At 35.7% G+C, this 23,501-nt stretch overlaps 1 protein-coding gene across 2 annotated transcripts; it reads left to right on the top strand.

Moving 5' to 3' along the window:
* Positions 1–218: 218 nt before the first annotated feature.
* Positions 219–23,282, top strand: LOC129904626 (subtilisin-like protease SBT3.17). Of its 2 annotated transcripts, XM_055980203.1 has the most exons (4): positions 219–292; positions 419–548; positions 1,328–1,425; positions 22,999–23,282. In XM_055980203.1, exons 2-4 carry the CDS (start codon positions 433–435, stop codon positions 23,064–23,066), a joined length of 282 nt encoding a protein of 93 aa, XP_055836178.1. In that variant the 5' UTR covers positions 219–292; positions 419–432; the 3' UTR covers positions 23,067–23,282. The 2 variants fall into 2 exon arrangements, with proteins under 2 accessions (XP_055836178.1, XP_055836177.1); XM_055980202.1 differs by lacking the exon at positions 219–292 and having other exon boundaries at positions 318–548.
* Positions 23,283–23,501: the final 219 nt, after the last annotated feature.

A 23,501-nucleotide genomic window follows, 5' to 3' on the forward strand; every position in this document is an offset into this window, starting at 1 on the left:
AATTTAATCCTACAAATAAATTATACTATTAAGCATAATTCATAAAATTCATGCTAAAAATAAAATAAAATATTAAATATAAAATAAATAATAATTAAATATATATATTTTCGCCTCACATCAATTAAGTTTGACAAAAAATCATATAAAGAACACATTTCATGCATTCATGAAGAGGTAAAATAAGATGAATTAATTTTAAAGTAAGAGCTTTACCATCTTTATTATGAAAGACCATTGCCACGCGTGGCAAAGTCCTCCAGCTGTAGCCTGTAGGAACAAAGACAGTTTGGTAAGATACTCGGCATCCCAAAAATCATAACTTGTTTATTATTAAGGAAATCCCCAAAAGGTCTCTACATAATCAAAATGCTGCAGAAAACCCAAATCATTTTGTTTGTTTTCTTTTTTGTTGCAGCTACTGCTAAATCAATGTCGGATTCTGAACCCTCCACAGAAGCAAAGGTGTTTATTGTTCATACTGAACAACCTGAAGATCAAGAACCTGAGGAGTACCATATTAAGATCCTAGCTTCTGTTCTTGGCAGGTTCTTTCTTGGTTCCATTGATTTTCATTCTTACTAGTTGCATGTTTGGACACCTCTCTATCAATTCAGATTTTCTTCTTCTAATTTTATTTGCTTCAATATTTTCCCCAATATTCTTGTTAACTCTATTACAAGATTGATTATTTTTTTCCCTGTCTTGATTCTTCAACTTTTGGCATCTTGTAAGAGGAAGAAAAGAAAGTGGATACAAACTTATTCTTGTTGATTGTATTCAAGATTGCATTTTTGTTCTTCTGATGCTTCAATTCTTGGCGTCTTCTAGTGGTCATGAAATATATAAATGAGGTTCTCATGTTCAAATTCCAACAGAAGGTGGCAGCTATCCCATAAAATTAGACAAGCTGGTCTGGACACCACAATTATTTTTTTAAGCCATTTTGGCGGAAACAACCCTGAAAATTCCAAGTTACACGTGTTCAACCCGTTTTATAATTAGCTTAGTTTTGAAAGAGTTGAAAAGAGAGAAGAATTTTGATCCATGTTACTCTTAGGGGGTTCTTTAAAAGCTTATACATGATATGAACATCCAAGTATTTTTTTCCCTATAAAGACTAAAATTAATGCTTTTAACTTTGCCAAAACTTTAAGTGAGAATTGGTTGAAGGACTCTGATCAGCTGATTAGTTGTTGAGTTTCCAGATGGATGCTGCTACACCCCTTTCCTTCTTTCCCAGTGTCCTCTTTTTAACGTCACATATGCATTTCTATTATTCGGAATACGAAAGATTGAAGTATTTACTGATCTTTGTGTGAAAAAGTGAGGATGCTGCAAAGGAGGCTTTGATTTACAGTTACAAGTATGCGGCTAGTGGGTTCTCTGCCAAGCTGACTCCTGAGCAGGTTTCTGAGCTTTCAAGTAAGTTTTATTGATCTTCCTCTTTAACTAATCCTTTTTCCCATGACAAGATATATATTTGAAATGATAAAAGTGACACTGGTTTTGAGCCAATAAAAGAGAATGTGCTTCCACATTTTCTGAAAATCGAACTTCCAGTGACTGGACTACTGGACTTTCCTTTACCCTATTCCAATGTTGTGTGTCACACCAGAACTTTCGACAAGGGGATTCAAAAAGGTAAAATGAAGGTCTCTAGCTAGACTCAAACTTGCAACAACGGTCTACACATTAAGCCCTTCAGTCATGGAGTTGCAGCTCATATTGCATTAAGGGGATTCAAAACTTAACATTTATACAAGAATAAATAAATTGACCTTATATATACGATTTAATTTTCCAATGAGGGCACCCCTGTAGTTCTGCCCCTGACCTGAACACCACATGATTCAGTGATTTGTTTAGGAAGGAATAAGAAATGACGAGTTCAAGAACTTGCGGTAGGCCCTAGACCCTCTCTTCTCTGTATTGTTTTTAGATATTATTAAAAAAAAAGGTCAAGCTTATACCCTTATATGTCCTCTCAAAGGCTTAATGCCTCTGTATTTTGATACCATGAGGTTATTCACTTCATTCATGATAATTATTACATGTAGTTATTTTAATTCAACATCCATTGTCAAAATAGATTTGAGTAATTATTTTAGCTATAATATAATTTCGATGCACGTGCTGCCATTTTCACAATAAAATGGAAGGTCCAATGCTGACTAGCAAAATTTCTAAATCTTAATAACCATAAGCCTTTGTGGAAGGTCAAACATGAGTCGTGCATTTCTGAAGATTACGTAATGAGAGTTGAGAAGGAATTTAAGCATCTTCCATTCTTTTACTTGGTTTGAGAAACCTCATAACTGGTTTTGGAGATAGTTTGCATATCCAGATTTTCTTTTTGCCTGACTATGATTATGGGCTTGTTCAAAATATAGTCATTGGAGCTTTGGAGGACATTCGCAGTTGCGGAGCCATATACACTTGAGGGGTATCGATCCACACTCCTTTATGGGTTGTTGATCCACACTCTTTTATTAGAAAATTACACTGTATAGCTAAGTAAAAAAATATTTTTTAAGAGATAAGTATAAAAACACACATAAACTATTATTTTTTTTGAGTTTCATATCTAAACTATTGGAAGTAAGTTTCATACCTAAACTATCACTTATTAGTTTGAGAAAAACATATGTTTGTAATACACTCTCTCTACTCTTTCTATTTTTTTAAAAAATCTTGCCACATGACATTCTACATGGATAAAATATCCACCTTGACAAAAATTAAATAAACTATTAATATTAGTTGAAATTTAAATACTAAAGTATTTCTATCTCCAAAATAAGAAATTAATTTTTTATAAAAGAAATTATATTTTTAAAAAATAAAATTTAAAATATTTTGCTCACGCGCTCCAACCCACCACAATCCCCTTTTTTTAATATTTTTTTTAACTTTCTTTTATAAAATATTTTTTTAAAAATCATACTTCACTCCCTCCCCCACTCCTTCCTAAAAATGTTATTATTTTTATTTTTTAAAAATATAAAATTATACCCACTCTATCTAACCCTGTGCTCTTAATTTATACATATTTTAAAATATATTTTTCTCGTTTTGTGTTAGATATGTACATATATTTTTAGGAAAATATTTTTCCTACTTGCGTACCGAATATAATAGAAATAAAATTTTATTTTAAAAAAAGTCTTGTGGCAAGTAAAAAATACTTTTTTAAAATCATATGTATATATCTAACATAAAACGAAAAAAATTTGAAAACAGAGGGTTAGACAGAGCAGAGTAGAATTTATTTTTTTAAAAAAATATCTAAATTATTATTTGAAGGGGGAGGGGGAGATGAAGTAAGAATATTTTTAATAACTTTTATGAAAGAAATTTAATAAATAAAAATAAAACTAAAAAATGGTGGTGGTGGTGGTGGGGTGAAGGGGGCTATGGTGAGAGAAAATGGTGAAGTGAGGTAAAAAAAATATTTTATATTTTATTTTATAATTTTTTTGGATGGGAGATAGTAATACTTTACTCTTTAATTTTAACTAATTCTAATAATTTATTTATTTTTTATTAAGGTGGAATATTTTGTCCATTTGGAGTGTGTTGTGACAATTTTTTTTAAATGAAAGAGAGAGTCTAGTACACACTCCATGATAGGAGTGTAATAAAAGAGACAAGTGTGTTTCTTAAACTAATAAGGGATAATTTAGGTATGAAACTCACACTATTAATAGTTTAGGTATAAAACTCAAAAAAAAGTGATAGTTTAAGTGTGTTTTTGACATTTATCTCTTTTTTTAATGTATATCTATTGGAAATAGATACACCCATTAATGGGTTGACTAGTAATTTGCTTCATTCATGAAGGAAGTTACAAACTCCACTAAATAACTCCAAATAGCAAAAGAGGAAGAGCTATGTATTCATGAATGAAGTGAGAGGTATGGTTTTAGGGTTGATGTAACTCTTGAATGAATAAGAGTTACAAGTCTCAATATTGTCCTATAAAAAGGAAGAGTTGAGGTCATCCAAAGACAACACAAACACATTGAGAGAGTTTCTTAGACAAAGGAGTGTAGTAGTTGTGAAAAAACAGTACAAGATTCCATAATGATCTTGTAAGTTTCCTCTAAGGCAATTGGTGGTGATAATACATCTATCCTAGAAAAGAAGGTATGTATTATTCCGCGTAAATCTTCGAGTATAAATTCATCATTGGTATCATAGCAAGGTTTTTAGATGTGTGTATCTTTTCACCATTGCAGGATTAAATTTTAGTGATAAGCGGATTTTCGATTTTATAGCATTTCGCAAAAGATTTTTTAATAAACGCATTGACTTTCGGCTAAGTTATCTCCTAGTATGGATAGCCAAATTGAACGAACCATACATTAATGGAAAGATATTTTCAACAACTTTTCATCGATATATTATTTATAAAATTTCGATATCGGATAAAGGAAATATGAGTGTTGAAAGTTGACTGCCAAAGAAAACAAAAAAGGGGACATTTCAGTCATACTGCCCAAACTTTCAAGATCATTTTCTCCCACTACAGGCTTCTGATGTGTGCAAGATATTTTTAAAACCTTTCCAACAATATATTATTTGTAATTTTTTGATATTGAATAAAGGAGATATGCACACCTTAGCCCGATTCAAAACCAAAAGCCATTGCGCCTTGAAAGTTGGCTGCTTGAAAACATAATCTGAAAATTTTGAATTTTAAAAGTTTTCTTGGCAAATTTCAATGAAAAAGAAACAACTTGTCAAATTTTGTTATTTTTTAAATAGTTTATATATCATTTTGAAGGACCTTAGATGATCTTTCTTTGATATATTTTATCTGCATTTTGACGCGCATTACAGACTCAAAATTCTAAATTCTAATTTTTTTTTAGTTTGTAACTGGATCATGAGTGTTTATGTTAAATAATAATAATAATAATAATATTTATAATAATAATAATAATAATAATAATTCATGATTATGATTTGTGTCATTTGTTTGAGACATATGTATATACACATATTCATATTTTGAGTACAGTTCTTATTAATAGACATTTTTTTTAAATTTAGAACTATCATAATTTATTAGCGCACAATTGATTTAAAAATAATATTGATGTGCTTAAGGTTACATGTGATGAAAGTAAAACAAACATAAACTTTTGAACTTGAGGCTCTAGCTAAACAATATTAATTTAGATACAATTTTGCAGCAAATAAAAATATTGTGTTTGTGCTTATTTGTGCTATGTCTTCTATATGCGTAGATAATTTATAAAATGGCTTCAAAGACTATCATTGCTGAATTGAATAAGGGTGAAAAATTAAACGGTGGTAATTATGACATTATCGTAAAATTCAGTACATCCTTGAAGAGCAAGATGTTTTGGAGATCTTAAACCATGTGATGGTTTAGCCGGCGATAAATACACACAACAACATGAGAGAAATCTTGAGACTTTTCAAGTTTGGAAGAAAAAAAATAGTACTGCTCGCATAACATTGTTGTTGAGCAGTATGGCCGATGATCTTATGTGTGAGTTCGAATCTTATCCAACGGCCCAAGCCAAGTGGATTGCATTGAAAGATATGTTTGGTGGCACTTCTTATCACGCCCCGAGAGGGTACCCTAGACGTGACCGGCACTAGAATACCATTGCTGGTCCCCAAGCAAATCACTTGGTCCAATCACACATTCAAACTCTTAGCGGAAGGTTTAGTATAACTCAAAAGACAAATAGCTGAAGTGGGCACTGAAAACATCACGAATAATGAAATAATATGCTGAAAAATACTCAAGCATGAAGTGACTTAATGCCATTTTCTCAATAATGAAGTTAAGTTTTAAAAAAGAAAAAACAAACTCTGAAACGAACTCATCTAACTCAACTCTGACTCTGTCCATGAAGCCTCTAACTCAATACTAGAGAGGTGCCAAGACAAGTCCAAGGCAATCTTAAATGACTATCAACATAATGACTAACAAATTAAGGAAATAAATATGAAGCTCTCTGAATGCAAGGAGGTCTCACCAAAAGCTGAGTTGGATCTGATCTTCAACGATGCGCTTGTTGAGGACTTTTATCACCTATATCTGCATCATAAAATGATGCAAGCCAAATGGCGCCAGTACATGAAAAATGCGAGTATTTAAAATGGCTGAAAGGAAACTTACTCAACTCAACTCATATAACTCAATTTTGAAAATAGCTCAACTTAATAAATTATTAAGTAGAATAATATAATGCTTTAAATAATATGCAATAAAAGATATAACTCCATATAGGAAGTATGATAATTTACTCTTTGGGAGGTTCTCTAACCGACAACCATCATTTATGTGCTAGTGATGGTACAACGCTTAAGAGCTTCCGTTGCCGCAACCGTTCAATACCTTACTAGGGTAAAGGACGCTCAACTAAATGGATCCAAAATCAATCACAGTCCATCATTTTGGGACTTGAGAGGCATGGCCACTACCTTACGTTGACTACGTAGTTTATGGGATCACCCTATATCGATGCTCAATACTACTCCCAAAATACTTTATTATGCTCATATACATCAAGTGAGTAAAATATTCAAAATACTCGTTTAGTCTCTTTTGGACTTAGCTCAAAACTCAACCCATCTCAATTCAAATAATGCATTTAAAATAAAAATATAATTTGACTTCTCAACTCAATTTCAAAATAGACGTTTTAATGAACTATTGCTTAACTCGTTTTTACTTAGAATGCTCATGCTCAAGATGCTATTCAGGAGATTTCTCAATTCATAATCAAACTCTTTCTCAATCAAAGATGATACTTGTTATTCTTTAAACTCAAAATAAATGCACAAAATATTTAATGCAAAATGTTCACAACTCGTTCTTTATAACTCTATCAATGCATAATATACAATGAAATCTCAATTAGAGTTCATGTGAATACAAACAGGAATCCACATTCTCAACAAGACTCAATTCAAGAAACTCATAAAAGAATATAGTAATACATATACAATAACACAATGAAATTTATATACGAACTCAATAGGAATGATAGATAATTCAAGAACTCAATTCATGGAACTTTGAAACTCATCTCAACTAAAAAAACTGAAGATGTAGGGCACGTGGATGGACTCAATCCTCGTTATGGGTAGCCTTACATACCTGGAACTTGAAAAAATTCAAAAGTTGAAGACCTCTCTTGAAGAACTCAAACCCTAGCCTTTCTCCTCTTTTCCAAATCCTCACTTTAAATTAGACCAAGTGTTAATGAGAGTTTAGGAATTTAGGATATTGATAAGAGACTTAATTTAGTCCTAAAACATCAGGATTTTAGTTTGGGAAGGGTGGGAAAAGACACGAATACCTTCCATAAGAATCGACCCTGGCCATCTACAAATCTGTTCTATGACTTGTAGAAACTTCTACAGGTCGCAGAAGACCAGTCGTAGAGATGGGTTGCAGTCTATAAACGTTTCTATGAGTTAAGTCTACAACTCATAGAAAGTGTTACAGGTCGTAGACCCTTCTTGTCCTGGCAACATTTATAGACTCTGAATCTCTTCTATGAATCGTGTCTACGACTCGTAGACTCTTTGATGAGTCGTTGATTTTACTCATAGAAGTGAATTGGAGTCTTGAATTTTGGCTAAGTGTCAAGGGTTTCTACGACTCATAATTTTTTCTACGGATCGTCCTGTCAACTCATAGCCAAAGTACTGAGGCTTGCATTTTTTCCAGAAATTAGACTTGATCCCACGACTCATTGTTACGGGTCGTAGACCTCTCTTCGAGTCGTCAATAGACTTGTAGACTCACTTCTAGTCTTGGACAGATTTCAAAACTCAATTCCGAACACTACGAGTCCCTCCCACGATCCGTAGGAGTTCCTAAAACTTATAGGTTGACTCGTACTCTTAGGCACCACTCATTTTTCTCTATCTTTCTTATGGTCCACAAATTTAATCTAGGCTAGAATAATACGGGATGTTACAATATCTTCCCCGTGAGATCATTCGTCCTTGAATGAAGATCAATCTACAGGGTTACTCAAGACATGAATAAAATCAAGACTCAAATACTCCATCGATCAAACAATCACTACTTGGATTCAAGAATACACATCGAATACTCAAACTCGGAAGGAACTTCAAATCAAAGATAGGAAAAAGGGACATTACCATCAACATCATCATTAGGAGGCATGAATAGATGAGGGTATCTAGCTTTCATATCCTCTTCAGCTTCCCATGTAGCTTCTTCAATGAACTGATTTCGCCATAGAACTTTAACGATCGCTACCTCCTTATTTCTCAATTTGCGAACCTGACGATCAAGGATTTGAACTGGGATCTCCTTATAACTCAGGCTCTCTTTCAACGCAATGCTCTCAGTTGAGACAACAAGGGAAGGATCTCCTAAACACGTCTTAAGCATAGAGATGTGAAACACAGGATGAATAACTGCTAACTCTAGGCAACTCCATTTCATAGGCTACGTTACTCACCCTCTTCACAATCTGTTAATGACCAATGTAGCGGGGACTGAGCTTCCCTTTCTTTCTAAATCTCATCACACCCTTCATGGGTGAAATTTTCAAGTATACCCAATCGTGCACTTCAAACTCCAAATCTCTTCTCCTAACATTAGTGTAGGGTTTCTGGTGACTCTGTGCACTTTTCAACCTCTCCTAGATGATCTTTACTTTCTCCATAGCTTGATGAATCAAGTCTGGCCCAATCAACTCAGCTTCACCAACCTCGAACCAACCAATCGGTGATCTACATCTCCTCCCATACAGAGCTTCATAGGGAGCCATTTGAATGCTCAAATGGAAGCTATTATTGTATGCAAACTCAATAAGAGGTAAATGATCATCCCAATTACTTTTGAAATCAATGACACAGGCTCTCAACATATCCTCCAAAGTCTGTATCGTACGTTCTGCCTGGCCGTCTATCTACGGATGAAAAATAGTACTAAGGTTCACTCTTGAACCTAAACCTTTCTGGAATGACTTCCAAAATTGAGCAGTGAACTGAGCTCCTTTATCTGAGATGATAGACAAAGTGTCTCCGTGCAGTCTAATAATCTCTCGAAGATATAGTCTGGCATACTTCTCTGTAGTGTCCATAGTCTTAACCAGCAAGAAATGGGCCAATTTGGTCATCCTGTCCACAATCACCCAAATAGAGTTATGCTGTTTGCGGGACCCACAATAGACTTGTAATGAAGTCCATATTTATAATTTCCCATTTTCATTCTGGAATCTCAATATTCTGAGATACTCCACAAGGCCTTTGATACTCAACTTTGACTTACTGGCAGTTCAGGCATTTGGACACAAACTCCGATATATCTCTCTTCATTTCACTCCACCAATATACTTCTCTTAAGTCGTGGTGCATCTTTGTAGAACCTGGATGGATCATATACATGGAATTATGGGCTTTTGCTATGATTCTGTCTCGGATGCCATCAACACTTGTAACATACAATTTCCCTTGATACCTCAACACTCTATCTCCCCCTTTGCCAAAAGCTATCACCTTCTACTTATGAACGTCATCTTTCATTTAGAGGAGAATGGGATCTTGATCTTGCTTTTCCTTCACCTCTACAACTAGAGATGATGCAGCTCTATTTTGAACAATAGTACTATTTTCACTAGAGTTAATAAGTTGAACTCCCAAACGTGCAAGCCTATGCACCTCTTTAGCTAATTCTTTCTTTCCCTTTTCTACATGGGCCATACTCCCCATAAATAACCTGCTAAGAGTATCAACAACGACATTAGCTTTACCTGGGCAGTAAAGAATGCTCATATCATAGTCCTTAAGCAACTCAAGCCATCTCCTCTATCTCAGGTTCAACTCCTTTTGTGTAAACATATATTGTAGGCTCTTGTGATCTGTGAACACATCAACATGCACGCCATAAAGGTAATGACGCCAAATCTTGAGAGCGAATACTATGGATGCCAACTCAAGGTCATGAATTGGGTAGTTTCTCTCATGAATTTTAAGAAGTCTAGAAGCATAACTATCACCTTTCCCTTCTTCATCAACACACAACCCAATCCAACTCTGGACACATCGCAATAGATAACAAAACCATCCATTCCCTCGAGTAGGGATAGCAATGGAGAAGTAGTAAACCTTGTTTTCAACTCTTGAAAACTTTCCTCACAAGCATCTGACCATTGGAACTTAGCCTTATTTTGAGTTATCTTAGTCAATGGTGAAGATATGGATGAGAACCCTTCAAAAAATCTACGGTAGTAGCCGGCTAAACCCAAGAAACTTCTTATGTTAGTCGGGGATGTGGGCCTTGGCTAGTTCTTAACTGCTTCAATCTTCTGTGAGTCAACTCGAATACCATATCCAGAAATAATATTGCCTAAGAATGCCACAGATGCTAGCCAGAACTCACACTTGGAAAATTAGCATATAACTCCTTTTCCTTGAGAGTTGGGAGGACAATTCTGAGATAGTTAGCATGCTCCTCCTCATTCCTCGAATAGATCAATATGTCGTCGATAAATATGATCACAAATATATCTAGATACTACTTGAATACTCTATTCATGAGGTCCATCAATGCTACATGAGGGTTTGTCAAACCAAAGGACATTACTAGAAACTCATAGTGACTATACCTGGTTTTGAAGGCTGTCTTTGGGATGTCACACTTTCTTACTTTCAGTTGGTGATAGCCTAATCTGAGGTCTATCTTGGAGAAACAAGTGGCACCCTGAAGTTGGTCAAAAAGATCATTGATCCTCGGAAGTGGATACTTTTTCCTTTTAGTAACCTTGTTCAGCTGACGATAGTCAATGCACATTCTCAAGAATTTGTCTTTATTTCCCACAAACAGGACAGGAGCACCCCAAGGTGAGACACTTGGCCTAATAAACCACTCATCTAGGAGATATTTAAGCTGCTCTTTCAGCTCTTTTAACTCGGTAGGAGCCATTCTATATGGTGGAATAGAGATAGGCTGTGTATTGAGAAGGACATTAATCCTAAAATCTATCTTTCTATCAGAAGGGACTCCGGGCAGATCCTTAGGAAACACTTCTGGGAACTCATTTACAATTGGGACTGACTTAAGATTAGGGGACTCAACACTATCATCCTTGACTCTAATGATGTGATATATACACCCGTTAGAGATCAACTTTCTAGCTCTAAGGTAGGAGATAAATTTACCCTTTGGCACGTCAAGACTACCTTTCTAATCTAAGGTAGGCTCATTTGGAAAACTGAACTTAACCAACCGATCCCTACAATCGACAGAGGCATAACAAGAATAAAGCCAGTCGATGCCAAGAATCACGTCAAAATCAACCATGTCTAACTCAACTAAGTCAGCCATGGTATCCTTGAGATAGATTGACACGATACAATCTCTATAGACCCTCTCCGCTAAGATAGACTCATCGGCAGGAGTGGATACACGGAAAGGCTCAAGCGTCCACTCATGAATTCTATCAAATTTATCTGCCACATAGGGGTCAAAAATGCAAAGTGGCACCCGAATCAAGTAAAATAGAACAATCAAAAGAGAATACTCCTAGCATACCAGTGACAACATCTGGTGAGTTCTCCTGATCCTGGCGATTAGCCATAGCGTATAGGCGGTTTGTACCTCCGCTTGTACCTGCAGTATTACCCCTCTAGTTACCCCCGACTTGTTGGTGCCGCGGAAGAAGATTGAGCTTTGTCTCCTAACATCGGGCAATCCCTCTGGAAATGACCCTCCTTACCACAATTATAGCAACCCCTGGTACCCTCTTTGCACTCTTCCAAATGGAGTCTTCCACACTTGCTGCAGGGTGGCTTCCTTCGATCCTTGGGCCATATTTCCTTGGGATTGGGAACCCTGATCTCTAGAATTTCGGTGACTCTGGGATTTCTGGTCATACCTATGGTTAGGGGAAGGTGCACTTTCTATCGACGGAGCGTAGCTGGATGACTTTTTTCTGAAAGAAGGATATGTTGCCCTTGCCTTATCTCGGCTCATTCTCATGCCCAACTGATTTGGCTTTCTTGCTCAAGTGCTCTTTTTTATCTTTCCTCTTATCCTCCTCAACCTGCTGAGCATAGACCATGAGCCTAAAAATGTCCATGTCTAAAATTAGTAATGATGCCTTACACTCCTTCTTCACATGTCTGCCCAATCCGGAGACAAACTTCCTCGTCTTAGACCTCATATCTAGGATCATCTCTGAAGCATATTAGGACAACTGGATAAACTTTAATTCGTACTCCTTTTCTCTCAGCCCCTCTTGTTTTAGATTCACGAACTCCTTTACTTGTGCTTTTCTCAACTATCTGGGAAAGAAGTGATCAAGGAAAGCACTCTCAAACTCATCCCAAGTCGCAGGCTCAACATCCTCACTTCTACCTTCCTCCCACTAGTTGTACCACATGTTCGCCATGTCCTTAGCTGCTAAGACACCAACCCAAACACCTCGATCTCCGTAGTATGCATCACATTCAGGATCTTCCACATCTCATCGATGAAATTCTAGAGGTCCTCCTCAACTTTAGAACCCATGAATACTGGCAGATTCATTCTCAGAAAATCCCTAATCCTTGTGGAAGAAGACGACTCTTGAGAACTAGAGCTAGAAGCTGGTGAACTCTGGCTACCATTTTGGGCAGCTACCAACTGAGTGAGCATATCAATTGCTCCTCGAAACTCTGCCCTGAAGTTGGTGAAGGTTGAGAGGTAGGCTCTTGGGGTGCCTCAGTAGACCTTGCAGGTCGGCCCCTAGTCCTCACTCCAGATGGTGGGGGCATCTCAGTCTATGGAACCTCAATATTGGTGGCGTTTATCTGACTTATGATGCATTTAGGAGGCATTATCTGCAACGTGTAACACACGAATTAGGAAGGAACTTTAAGAGTTAAACTCTTTAGCACGAACTCAGAGTATGAAAGAAGTGAAACAATTCCCAATACCTTATAGCCTCTTGATTATAAGTGTGGTGCACGATACACCCATAAGCAAGACTCTACTAGACACGGCTTCATAGACACTTTAGGAATCTTGAACTCTTGCTCCAATACCAATTTGTCATGCTCTGGATGAGTACCCTAGACGTGGCCGACACTAGAAGACCATTGCTAGTCCCCAAGCGAACCACTTGGTCTAATCACATATCCAAACTCTCAGTGGAAGGTTTAATATAACTCAAAAGACAAATAGCTCAAGTGGGCACTCAAAACATCACGAATAATGAACTAAAATGTTGAAAATACTCAAGCATGAAGTGACTCAATGCCGTATACTCAATAATGAAATTAAGTTATTTTAAAAAATAAACTGAGAAATGAACCCTCTAACTCAACTCTGAATCTATCCATGAAGCCTCTAACTCAATACTAGAGAGGTGCCAAGAAAATTCCAAGGCAATCTCAAATGACCATCAACAAAATGACAAATGAAGGAAATAAATATGAAGCCCTCCGAAAGTAAGTGGTCTCACCAAAAGCTGAGTTGGATCTAGTCTTCAACGATGTGTCTGTTGAGGACCTCTATCACCTATATTTGCATCATAAAATAATGCAGGCCAAATGACGTCAGTACATGAAATGTACGGGTATATAAAATGGCTGAAAGGAAACTTACTCAACGATACTCAACTCATATGACTCAATTTTGAAAATAGCTCAACTTAATAAATCATGAAGTAGAATAATATAATGCTTTAAATAATATACATAAGAGATATAACTCCATATAGGAAGTATGATAATTTACTCTGTGGGAGGTTGTCTAACCGACAACCATCATTTATGAGCTAGTGATGGTACAACGCTTAAGAGCTGCCATTGCCGTAGTCTTTCAATACCCTTACCAGGGTAAAGGACGCTCAACTCAATGGATCCAAAATCAATCAAAGTCCATTATTTTGGGACTTGAGAAGCATGACCTCTACCCCACGCTGGCTATGTAGTTTATGAGATCACCCCATATCGGTGCTCAATACTACTCCCAAAATACTTTATTATGCTCATATATATTAAGTGAGTAAAATACTCAAAATACTCATTTAGTCTCTTTTGGACTTAAGCTCAAAACTCAACTCATCTCAACTTAAAGAAGACATTTAAAATAAAAATATAATTTGACTTCTCAACTCAATTTCAAAATAGACGTTTTAATGAACTATTGCTCAACTAGCTTATACTTAGAATGCTCATGCTCAAGATGCTACTTAGGCTAGTTCTCAACTCATAGTCAAAGTCTTTCTCAATCAAATATGACACTTGTTATTCTTTAAATTCAAAATAAATGCATAAAATATATTTAATGCAAAACATTGACAACTCATTCTTTAAAACTCCGTCAATGCATAATGTACAATGAAATCTCAATTAGGGTTTATGTGAATGCAAACACGAACCCACTCTCAACAAGACTCAATTCAAGAGACTCATCAAAGAATATCGTAATACATATACAACAACACAATGAAATTTATATACGAACTCAATAGGAATGATAGATAATTCAAGGTCTCGATTCATGGAACTTTGAAACGCATCTCAACTAAGCAAACAGAAGATGTAGGGCGTGTGGATGAACTCAATCCACATTATGGGTAGCCTTACATACCTGGAACTCTAAGAAAATTCAAAAGTTGGAGACCTCCCTTGAAGAACTCAAACCCTAGCCTTTCTCCTCTTCTCCAAATCCTCACTCTCAATTAGTCTAAGTGTTAAAGAGAGTTTACGCATTTAGGATACTGATAAAGGACTTAATTTAGTCCTTAAACGTTAGGGTTTTAGTTTGGTAAAGGTGGGAAAAGTGTAACACCCCAAAATATTTTGCCAAGACCCGAACAACTCTTTGTATGTGTATAGGCCCAAATCCAATTAATTTTAATTGTAATGAAATTGTTATGACTGATTCTTTAGTGCTTGAAGTGCGTTTGAATTTAATTAGGGTCACAATAATCCTGTAGCCCAAAGTTGAGTTGAAAGCTTTCTTGCCGGTTGAGTTTCGATATAAGATTTTAATTAGATCAACTTCAAATGATAATATCTCCTAGAATATAACTATTTAGGTGTCCTATGACCTATAAAATTAAATTTCTTTGAGGTTTCTTTCCAACTCCACCAAGTTTGCATAAATTCTAGTTCATAGTAAAACGTTATGACCATTTTACCAGAGACACTAAAAGCTGTTGGTGGCCGAAAGAAAAAGTGATGACTGTTAGACATGTGATGGCCCATCATCCTTTGCCGTCACGCTTAGGCAGAATGGTCAATTTTTTGGCCAGTTATGATAGTCTGGTTGATGACCCATCACCCAAGCGACGTTCCATCACCTAGATGACGGTAGAACGATGAATTTAGCCAATTTTTAGTTTCTAAGGTTTAATTTTAGTCCTAAACCCTTTGGGGAGTTATTTTAATGTCCCTAAACATGTAGAAATCAGTTTTTCTTCATTCAAAACCCTCTCAATCACTCCTAAACATTAACACTCAATTTTTTTTAAGAAAGCATTAAGTTAGGGTTCTTTTTCAAGGTTTTTCATCAAGGTAAGTTCTTCTTCATAGATTTCAAGATTTCCAACCCAAATTTCTTCATACATACATGAATCGCTAAGACAATTCTTAAATCCTAAATATAGGGTTTCCAAGAAAACAAATCCAAGAATTTCAAGAAAGGGTATCGTGATTGGTCTTCTTCAAGTTAAGATTTTTCATCTGGATTTATGGAGATTTTAAGGTATGTAAGGATAACACAATGTTGGACTGAGTTCGTCCATGTGCCCCTTCATCTTTATTGATTTAAGTTGAGTTGAGTTGATGTTTTCGAGTTCTTTGAGTTGAATACTTGAGTTATCTATTGTCTTTTTGGGTTCCCGATACTTATTTAAATAGGTATTGATGTTGTTCATGGATTGAGTATTTCATTTGGATGCATGTTCATGTCTTCATTCACATGAACCCTTATTGAGGATTATATTTAATTTGAACCTTGATTTTACAAGAGTTTGAGTTTTCACATGAGTTGAGTCTGAGGAGTCTCTGAAAGTTTTCATTATTTTGAGCATGAATATTTTGAGCATAAATGATGGTTTTATGATGGTTTTGTGACAGAGTTTTAATAAGTTGTGATTGATTTTGAAAAAATATTTTTTCTGAAAGAACTTGATGATTTGAGCATGAGCTGAGCCCTAGTTGAATTGGAAAGAGTCTTTAAGATTATAACTGTGTTGTGAGCCTGATTTTTTTATGCATTATTTTGAGTCGAGATTGCATATTTTTAAAGAGATTTAAAAGAGTTGAGTATTTAATTTAAATGAGTGGATTGGATTGAATTGATTTAAAAGAGCATCATGATTAAGGATTTAGTCTAGAGTCTTTGGATGATTTTGATTGGAATGTGAGCATGATGATAATATTGATAGTGTTGATGAATTGATAGTCTTGGATGTTTTCATAAATGATTGTCTAAAATCCCTCATAACTAAATGATTTGAGAACGATTGGAAATTGATTGGTTGAAAGGATTGATTTGATAAAACGAATGAGTTGAAAAAAGGTCCAATGAGACTAGATGAGATGATTTGAATATGATTTGAATATCGTACCTGATAGATATGAGCATATTGAGTTTTGGAGAAGTATTGAGCACCGAATTGGGTAAGAGTATAGTCCCTACTCAAATCCCATGAACTATGTAGCCAGCATAGGATGGAGGGTTAAACCTCTTTAAGTCCTAAAATAATGGACTTTGATAGATTATGGATCTAATGATAGTGATTCGTCTTTTACTCTTGCAAAGTATTGGACGGGTGTGGAAACGACACCGCTTCGTTGTGCATCACTGGCTTATAGGTGATAATTGTCGATTAGAGAAACTTCTAAATTGAGTAGATTGTGCATGTTGTGATTGGTTTGATTGAGATTGTAGATGATTGTGTCGATTTGAAAGGTATTGCTAAATTCTAATTTGCATATCTATCGAGTTGAGTCCTCTGAGTTGACATGAGTATTTTTAGTGTTAATCCAGATTGGTCTTGATAGTACTCTAATGATTGGATTGGATTGGATTGTATATGGTTGGTCTCTGTCTAAACCTTACTCTTGCTTTAGACTCATGATATCCTGATTGAGTTCCTTACACGTGACTGAGTTACTTGAGTTGATGTTATTCTACCTTATGCATGTTTCATTCTGCCATATTACATACTTGTACATTCCACGTGCTGACGTCCATTTGGACCTGCATCATTTCATGATGCAGACACGGGTTTAATAGATCATCCACAGGAGTACCGTTGAGGATCTGTTCACACTCAGCTTATTGGTGAGTCCTCCCCTATATTCGGAGGATACCACTTATGTTCTTCTTGCGTTGAGCTTAGTCTTTTCATTCTGATTTGAGTTTCCCATGAACCTGCCATTAGTACCAATTAGCTAATAGTGATAGAGACTTCATAGACTAGATAGTGATGTGTTGATAGAGTATTTTATTTTCTTGAATTGTTCTTGTCAGACTATTTTAAAGACAGAGATTGGAGTTCGATTTGTTGGCTCATGATCTTTCTTCCTTGAGTTATATTATTGATTGGAATTGACCACCTAATTATTTCTTTATTTTAAGTCTTCTGTTGATTGATTGAATGAATGAATGTGTGATCAGGCCAAGTGGTTCAGTTGGGAGCCAGCAATGGCTTCTGAGTGTCAGCCACGCCTAGGGTACTCTCCCGGGGTGTGACAAAAAGACATGAATACCCTCTATAAAAATCAATCCTGGTTGTCTACAAATCAATTCTACGATTCGTAGAAACTTCTACGGGTTGTAGAAGACCAGTCGTAGAGATAGGTTATAGTCTATAAGCGTTTCTATGAGTCAAGTCTACGACTCGTAGAAACTGTTACGGATTGTAGACCTTTCTCGTCCTGCAATATTTTTAGACTCTGAATCTCTGAGTCTCTGAATCTCTTTTATGAGTCATACCTACGAATCGTAGACTTTGACGAGTTGTCGACTTCACTCGTAGAAAAGACTTGGAGTTTCAAATTTTGGCTAAATGTCAAGGGTCTCTACGAATCGTTTCTACGACTCATAATTCTTTCTACGGATCGTCTTGTCGACTCATAGCCAAAGTACTGAGGCTTGCATTTTTTTTTCCAGAAATTAGACTTGATCTCACGACTCATCCTTACGGGTCGTAGACCTCTCTACGAGGCTTCTATAGACTCATAGACTCACTTATTGTCTTGGCCAGATTTCAAAACTCAATGCCAACACTATGAGTCCTTCCTATTATTCATAGGAGTTTCTACGACTCGTTGGTTGACTCGTACTCTTATGCACCACTCATTTTTCTCTATCTTTCTTATGGTCCGCAAACTTAGTCTAGGATAGAATAACATAGGGTGTTACACTTCTACTACAAACTTTAGGAGGTTGACCATCAAATTTGACACTTATAGATTGTCCATTAGTTCATTGATAAGGCAACATTTAAGATAAATGTCAAACATGATACTAAAACTAAAATCAACTGGTCGTAATCTTTGGTGAACAACAAGTGCAAGTTGTTATAAGATCTTTTCCTGCTAGTTGGGAATATATGAAAATTCATATGACCCATAATGAAAGTATAAAGTCTTTTGAAGATAGTGAGCACCATATTGTTCTTGAAGATGTCTGCTGGGACTTCTAATCCTAAGTAAAAGAACAAGAACAAGAAAGCATGGGAGAACAAGGGATCTGATAAGTAAAATCAGAACGGTAAATCTTAATTTAAGAAGAGAGAAAAACATGGTGTTAAAAAAATTGATATGGTCAAAGTCGAGTGTTATTCTTGCCATAAGATGGGTCATTTTGCGCGGGATTGCCCGGTGCAGAATAAGGTACCATCATGCACTGAAACTCCTTATTTTGCTTATGTCTCTAGTACTGTATTAATGGCAGATGCTAATACTTTATGGACTTTAGACTCAGGTGCCACATACCATATAGCTAAAGACAAGAGGATCATTGCTTTAATACTGTCGGTTTCCTTCTAGGAGAAAATGGGTTTATGTAGGCAACAATGCATCAATTGAAGTGACTAGTTAACAATTCCATATACTCCTCAACAAAATGGAGTAGCCGAGCAAATAAATAGAACTTTGCTTGAAATGGTTAGATCTATGATGGCGCAGGCTAACTTGTCAATTTCCTTTTGGGGAGATGCATTGATTTTTGCAGCTTTTGTGCTTAACTGTGTGCCCTTTAAGTTTGTTGCTTCCACACCCTATGAATTATGGAAAGATAGAAAATCTGACTTAAATATATTGTGACCCTGGGGGTCTGCAACATATGTGCATGATTCTTCTCATAAATATGCGAAGTTAGGCCCTAGGTGAAAAAAATACATCTTCATTGTCTGTTCAAAGCAATCAAAGGGTCCTATCTTTATAGGAGAAAATGAAGATGGAAGTATAACACAACTTGAGTCATGGGATGCCACATTCATAGAGACAAATTTTCCTAGTAAGGGTGATATTGATAAAAAGTGTCATTTTATGAAGTTGTGGACCAACAAGAGAATCTTCATGATCAAAGGAGTGAGGAACAAGAAGTTGTACCTTCTCTTGTTGATCCAAGTGGGAGAATTACTCATTTAGAGGATATTCAACAAGAGACATGGGTACGGAGGAGGACACGAGGAATTGTTTTCTGACATTAATTTACTATCGAAGGGGAAGCATTAATAGTTACTCCGCAAGATGATGAAGAGATTAATTCAGTTCAAGAGGCACTTTCATGCCATACTATGGATAAGGGGATGAAAGAAATGGAAGAGGAAATGGAGTCCATGAGGATAAATCGTGAATCTTCCACCAAGTCGAAAGGCAATTGGGAATAAATGGGTTCTCAAAATTAAAAGAAAGGTGAATGCTTTAATTGAACACTAAAAATCCCATTTGGTGGCTAAGGGGTAAACACAACAAGAGGGTATTGATTATGAAAATACTCTGTCTTCAATTGTGAGGTTTAGCTCTATTAGATTGATTCTAGCTATAGTTGCAACTATGAACTTGGAGTTACATCAAATGGATGTAAAGACTGCATTTCTCAATGGATAATTAGATAAAGAAATTTATATGGAACAACAATTAGGTTTCATCCAAAATGGTCAAGAGCGCAAAGTTTGCAAGCTCAAAAGGTATATTTATGGACTTAAACAATCATCTAGGCAATGGTACTTACAAATTGATCGAGATATTACCTCTTATACTTTAATATGATTGATGAACACCATTGTGTGTATATTAAGCGGTCTGAAACTGATTTTGTGATATTGTCCCTTTATGTGGATGATATACTATTAGCTGAAAATAGTCTTACTTTTGTAAAGGCTATAAAAAGTTGGTTGTCTCAGTTTTGAAATGAAGGACATGGGAATACATCCGTGGAGTTAAAATTCATAGAGATCGTTCTAAGAATTTATTAGCTCTATCATAAGAACCATACATTGAAAGAATTCTTGAAATGATTCAGGATGAAAGACTCTAATCCAATAGACACCCCTATATCTAAAGGTAAACATTTGAGCCTAGAAATATGTTTCCATAACTCAAAGTGAAAAAGATGCCATGAAAAGAGTCCCATACACAAGTGCAATTGGGAGTTTAATGTATGGCAATGTTGCGTACACGTCCCGACATTTGTTATGCAATGGGTCTTGTAAATCGTTATGAGTCCAATCCATAACAAACATATTAGAAAGCTGTTAAGAGAATCTTGAGATACTTAAGAGGAAAGTTATTACGAATTATGTTATCAAGGGAGTTACTTACAGTTGGTCGGTTAATTTGATGCTAATTGGGGTGGAGACTTGGATGAAAGAAAGTCCATTTCTGGTTATGTGTTTTTGCTTAATAATGGTACTATTTTGTGGAGTAGCAAGAAACAAACATGCATATCTTTATCAACTATGAAAGCAGAGTTCATTGCATGCTCTACGGCAGTACAAGAAGCTGTGTGGCTAAAGAGGTTCATGGAACACTTAGGGATCATTGGTAGGCTGATGGATCCGGTGCAAGTATTTTGTGATAGCCAAGAAGCAATGACTTATACTAAAGACCATAGTATGATTAAGCACATAGATACAAAATATAATTTTGTTGCAGACATCATAGCACATAAGGAAATTACTCTACAGTACATTTCTATGCAAAAGATGATAGTGGATCCCTTAACAAAGCCAATACCTAGAGACATGTTTGTCAAACATGTGAATTTCTAGGCTTGTGCGGGATGTAAAACGATATATTTCCTTATTTGAACATCTTGATCATGATGTATGGACATATCTTTTAAAAGAATGCACATGTTTTTTTTCATGATTATTTCATACATTATTATAGATTATCACAAACACAATACTAGAATAAGTCGTACAAGTTGATAAGGTTGGCTTTTTCACACGAGCAACCGCCTTGGGTGCTTATGGAAAGCGAGCCAAGATGAGACATTCATGTTTCTTAGCGCTAAAAGGATGGTTAATAAATGTGGCACCTTCGAGTAAGAACATATCATTTAATGTCGCTCTAATAAAAGACTAGAATGAGATCCAAAAGAAATGTCAAATAAAAGGATCAAAATTATGGATTCCCACTATCCATAATATTCGTAGCCAGATGTTAGAGATCTCCTCTAAAAGTCCAGTAGAGTGGTAGAACATAGGTTAAGTAAATGATTTACTTTGACCAAGATCGGTAGGTGTAAAGAAATAACAGTCGACATAACTCTAATGAAATCAGAGCACACCGTAACATGCATTTCATACTACTTTTTCTTCATTACCACCAATTGAAAGATAAGTGAATAGACCCGGATTCACTTCTGTGTGAGACCTTGAAAAGAAAAATTATTAATTTCTTTCTTCACTAGTGTCCTTATGACTTTGACAGTATCATGAGGTGATGGGTTAGTGTATGCTACTTTAGTATGAATCTAATGGTTGTGAAAATGCAACACGAAGGATTAATGCTAGGAAAGTAATTATTCTTGAACTTAATGATATGCGAGCGAAAAGAAGATCATGTTAAACATATAGACATCATGCTTGTTTCAGAGACCAGTCTATTTTGTAGCCTATTTTAGTTGGCCTCATAAGGGTGGACACAAAGCATATTAAAAAAATTGTAAATGGCAAGAGGGTTAAAGAAGCCATATGTGTATATAGACATGTCTAGGGCATCTAAAGCAGTTTATATAACATGATAAGATATTATAAGTGATCGTAAAGGGTAGTAGTCCCTTATGTTGATCCAGAAAAGGATTTCTAGTATAAGAGCTCCCAAACTTAGTGCCTGAGCGGTGACGACAATACACTCAGTATGAATGTCTAAAAAGGAAATTTAATTTTTCAAAGTTCTATGTGATTCATCCCATCATGTGTGAGTGGAGATGTTGGAAATAGATACACCCATTGAAGGATTGACTAGTAATTTGCTTCATTCATGAATTAAGTTACAAACTCCACTAAATAACTCCCTACAGTAAAAGAGAAAGAGTTATGTATTCATGAATGAAGTGGGGATTATGGTTTTAGGGTTGATGTAACTCTTTAATGAATAAGAGTTACAAGTCTCAATATTGTCCCATAAAAAGGAGGATTTGAGGTCATCCAAAGACAACACAAACACATTGAGAGAGTTCCTTAGACAAAAGCGTGTAGTTGTTGTGAAAAACAATAAAAGACTCCATAGTGATCTTGTAAGAAACCATAAAGGCAATTGGTGGTGATAACTCATCGATCCTAGAGAGGAAGGTATGTTATTCCGCGTAAATCTCTGAGTATAAATTCTTCTATATATTACATATTGACACTCTTTGATTTCTATGAGATTTTACTTTTTTATATTTTGACACCACTTAATCGAAATTCTGACCGCCACTGATTCAACGTCTTATCATAGTAATACAACAGCATATATCATGGCTTTATAGCATAACTATGTTGTCACTTTTTTTTTTGGCAGAAAAACCTGGGGTCTTGCAAATTGTCCCAAGCAAAACACTCCATTTAGATGGAATGGAGCGTATATGAAAGCCAACTCTTGTGACTCCATTACCAGACCAATTTACCTTAATATGTGTACCTTTATAGACTTGTGATCTATGTTTTAACAGTGTGTTGGGAACTAAATTAATTAGCATTGTATTATGCATACGTAAAGGAAGGTCTGTTCCGCGACTGCAAACTTGGTGATGTGATGCATGTTTCAATAAATAAATAAATGAAAGTAAAATGTGTTTAACATGTCCTTAAAGAGCTGGGATAGTGTCCTTAAAGAGCTGATCTCCTGATTCATTCTTCCCCTCCATATTTTTAATTGCCCTTTTCCTTTTGTCTATGATTTGGGTATTACTCTATTCTAATATAGAGTGATATTTGAGGTGCCTGTTTAGCTTCAGTCGAGGGCATTTTGGGATTTTCACTTACAGTTTGCATTATGGGTCTTCTATGTCTTCCAGCATCTCA

The sequence above is a fragment of the Solanum dulcamara genome, chromosome 9 (assembly GCF_947179165.1).
Source record: "Solanum dulcamara chromosome 9, daSolDulc1.2, whole genome shotgun sequence".
In the NCBI taxonomy this organism is placed as follows: Eukaryota; Viridiplantae; Streptophyta; class Magnoliopsida; order Solanales; family Solanaceae; genus Solanum; species Solanum dulcamara.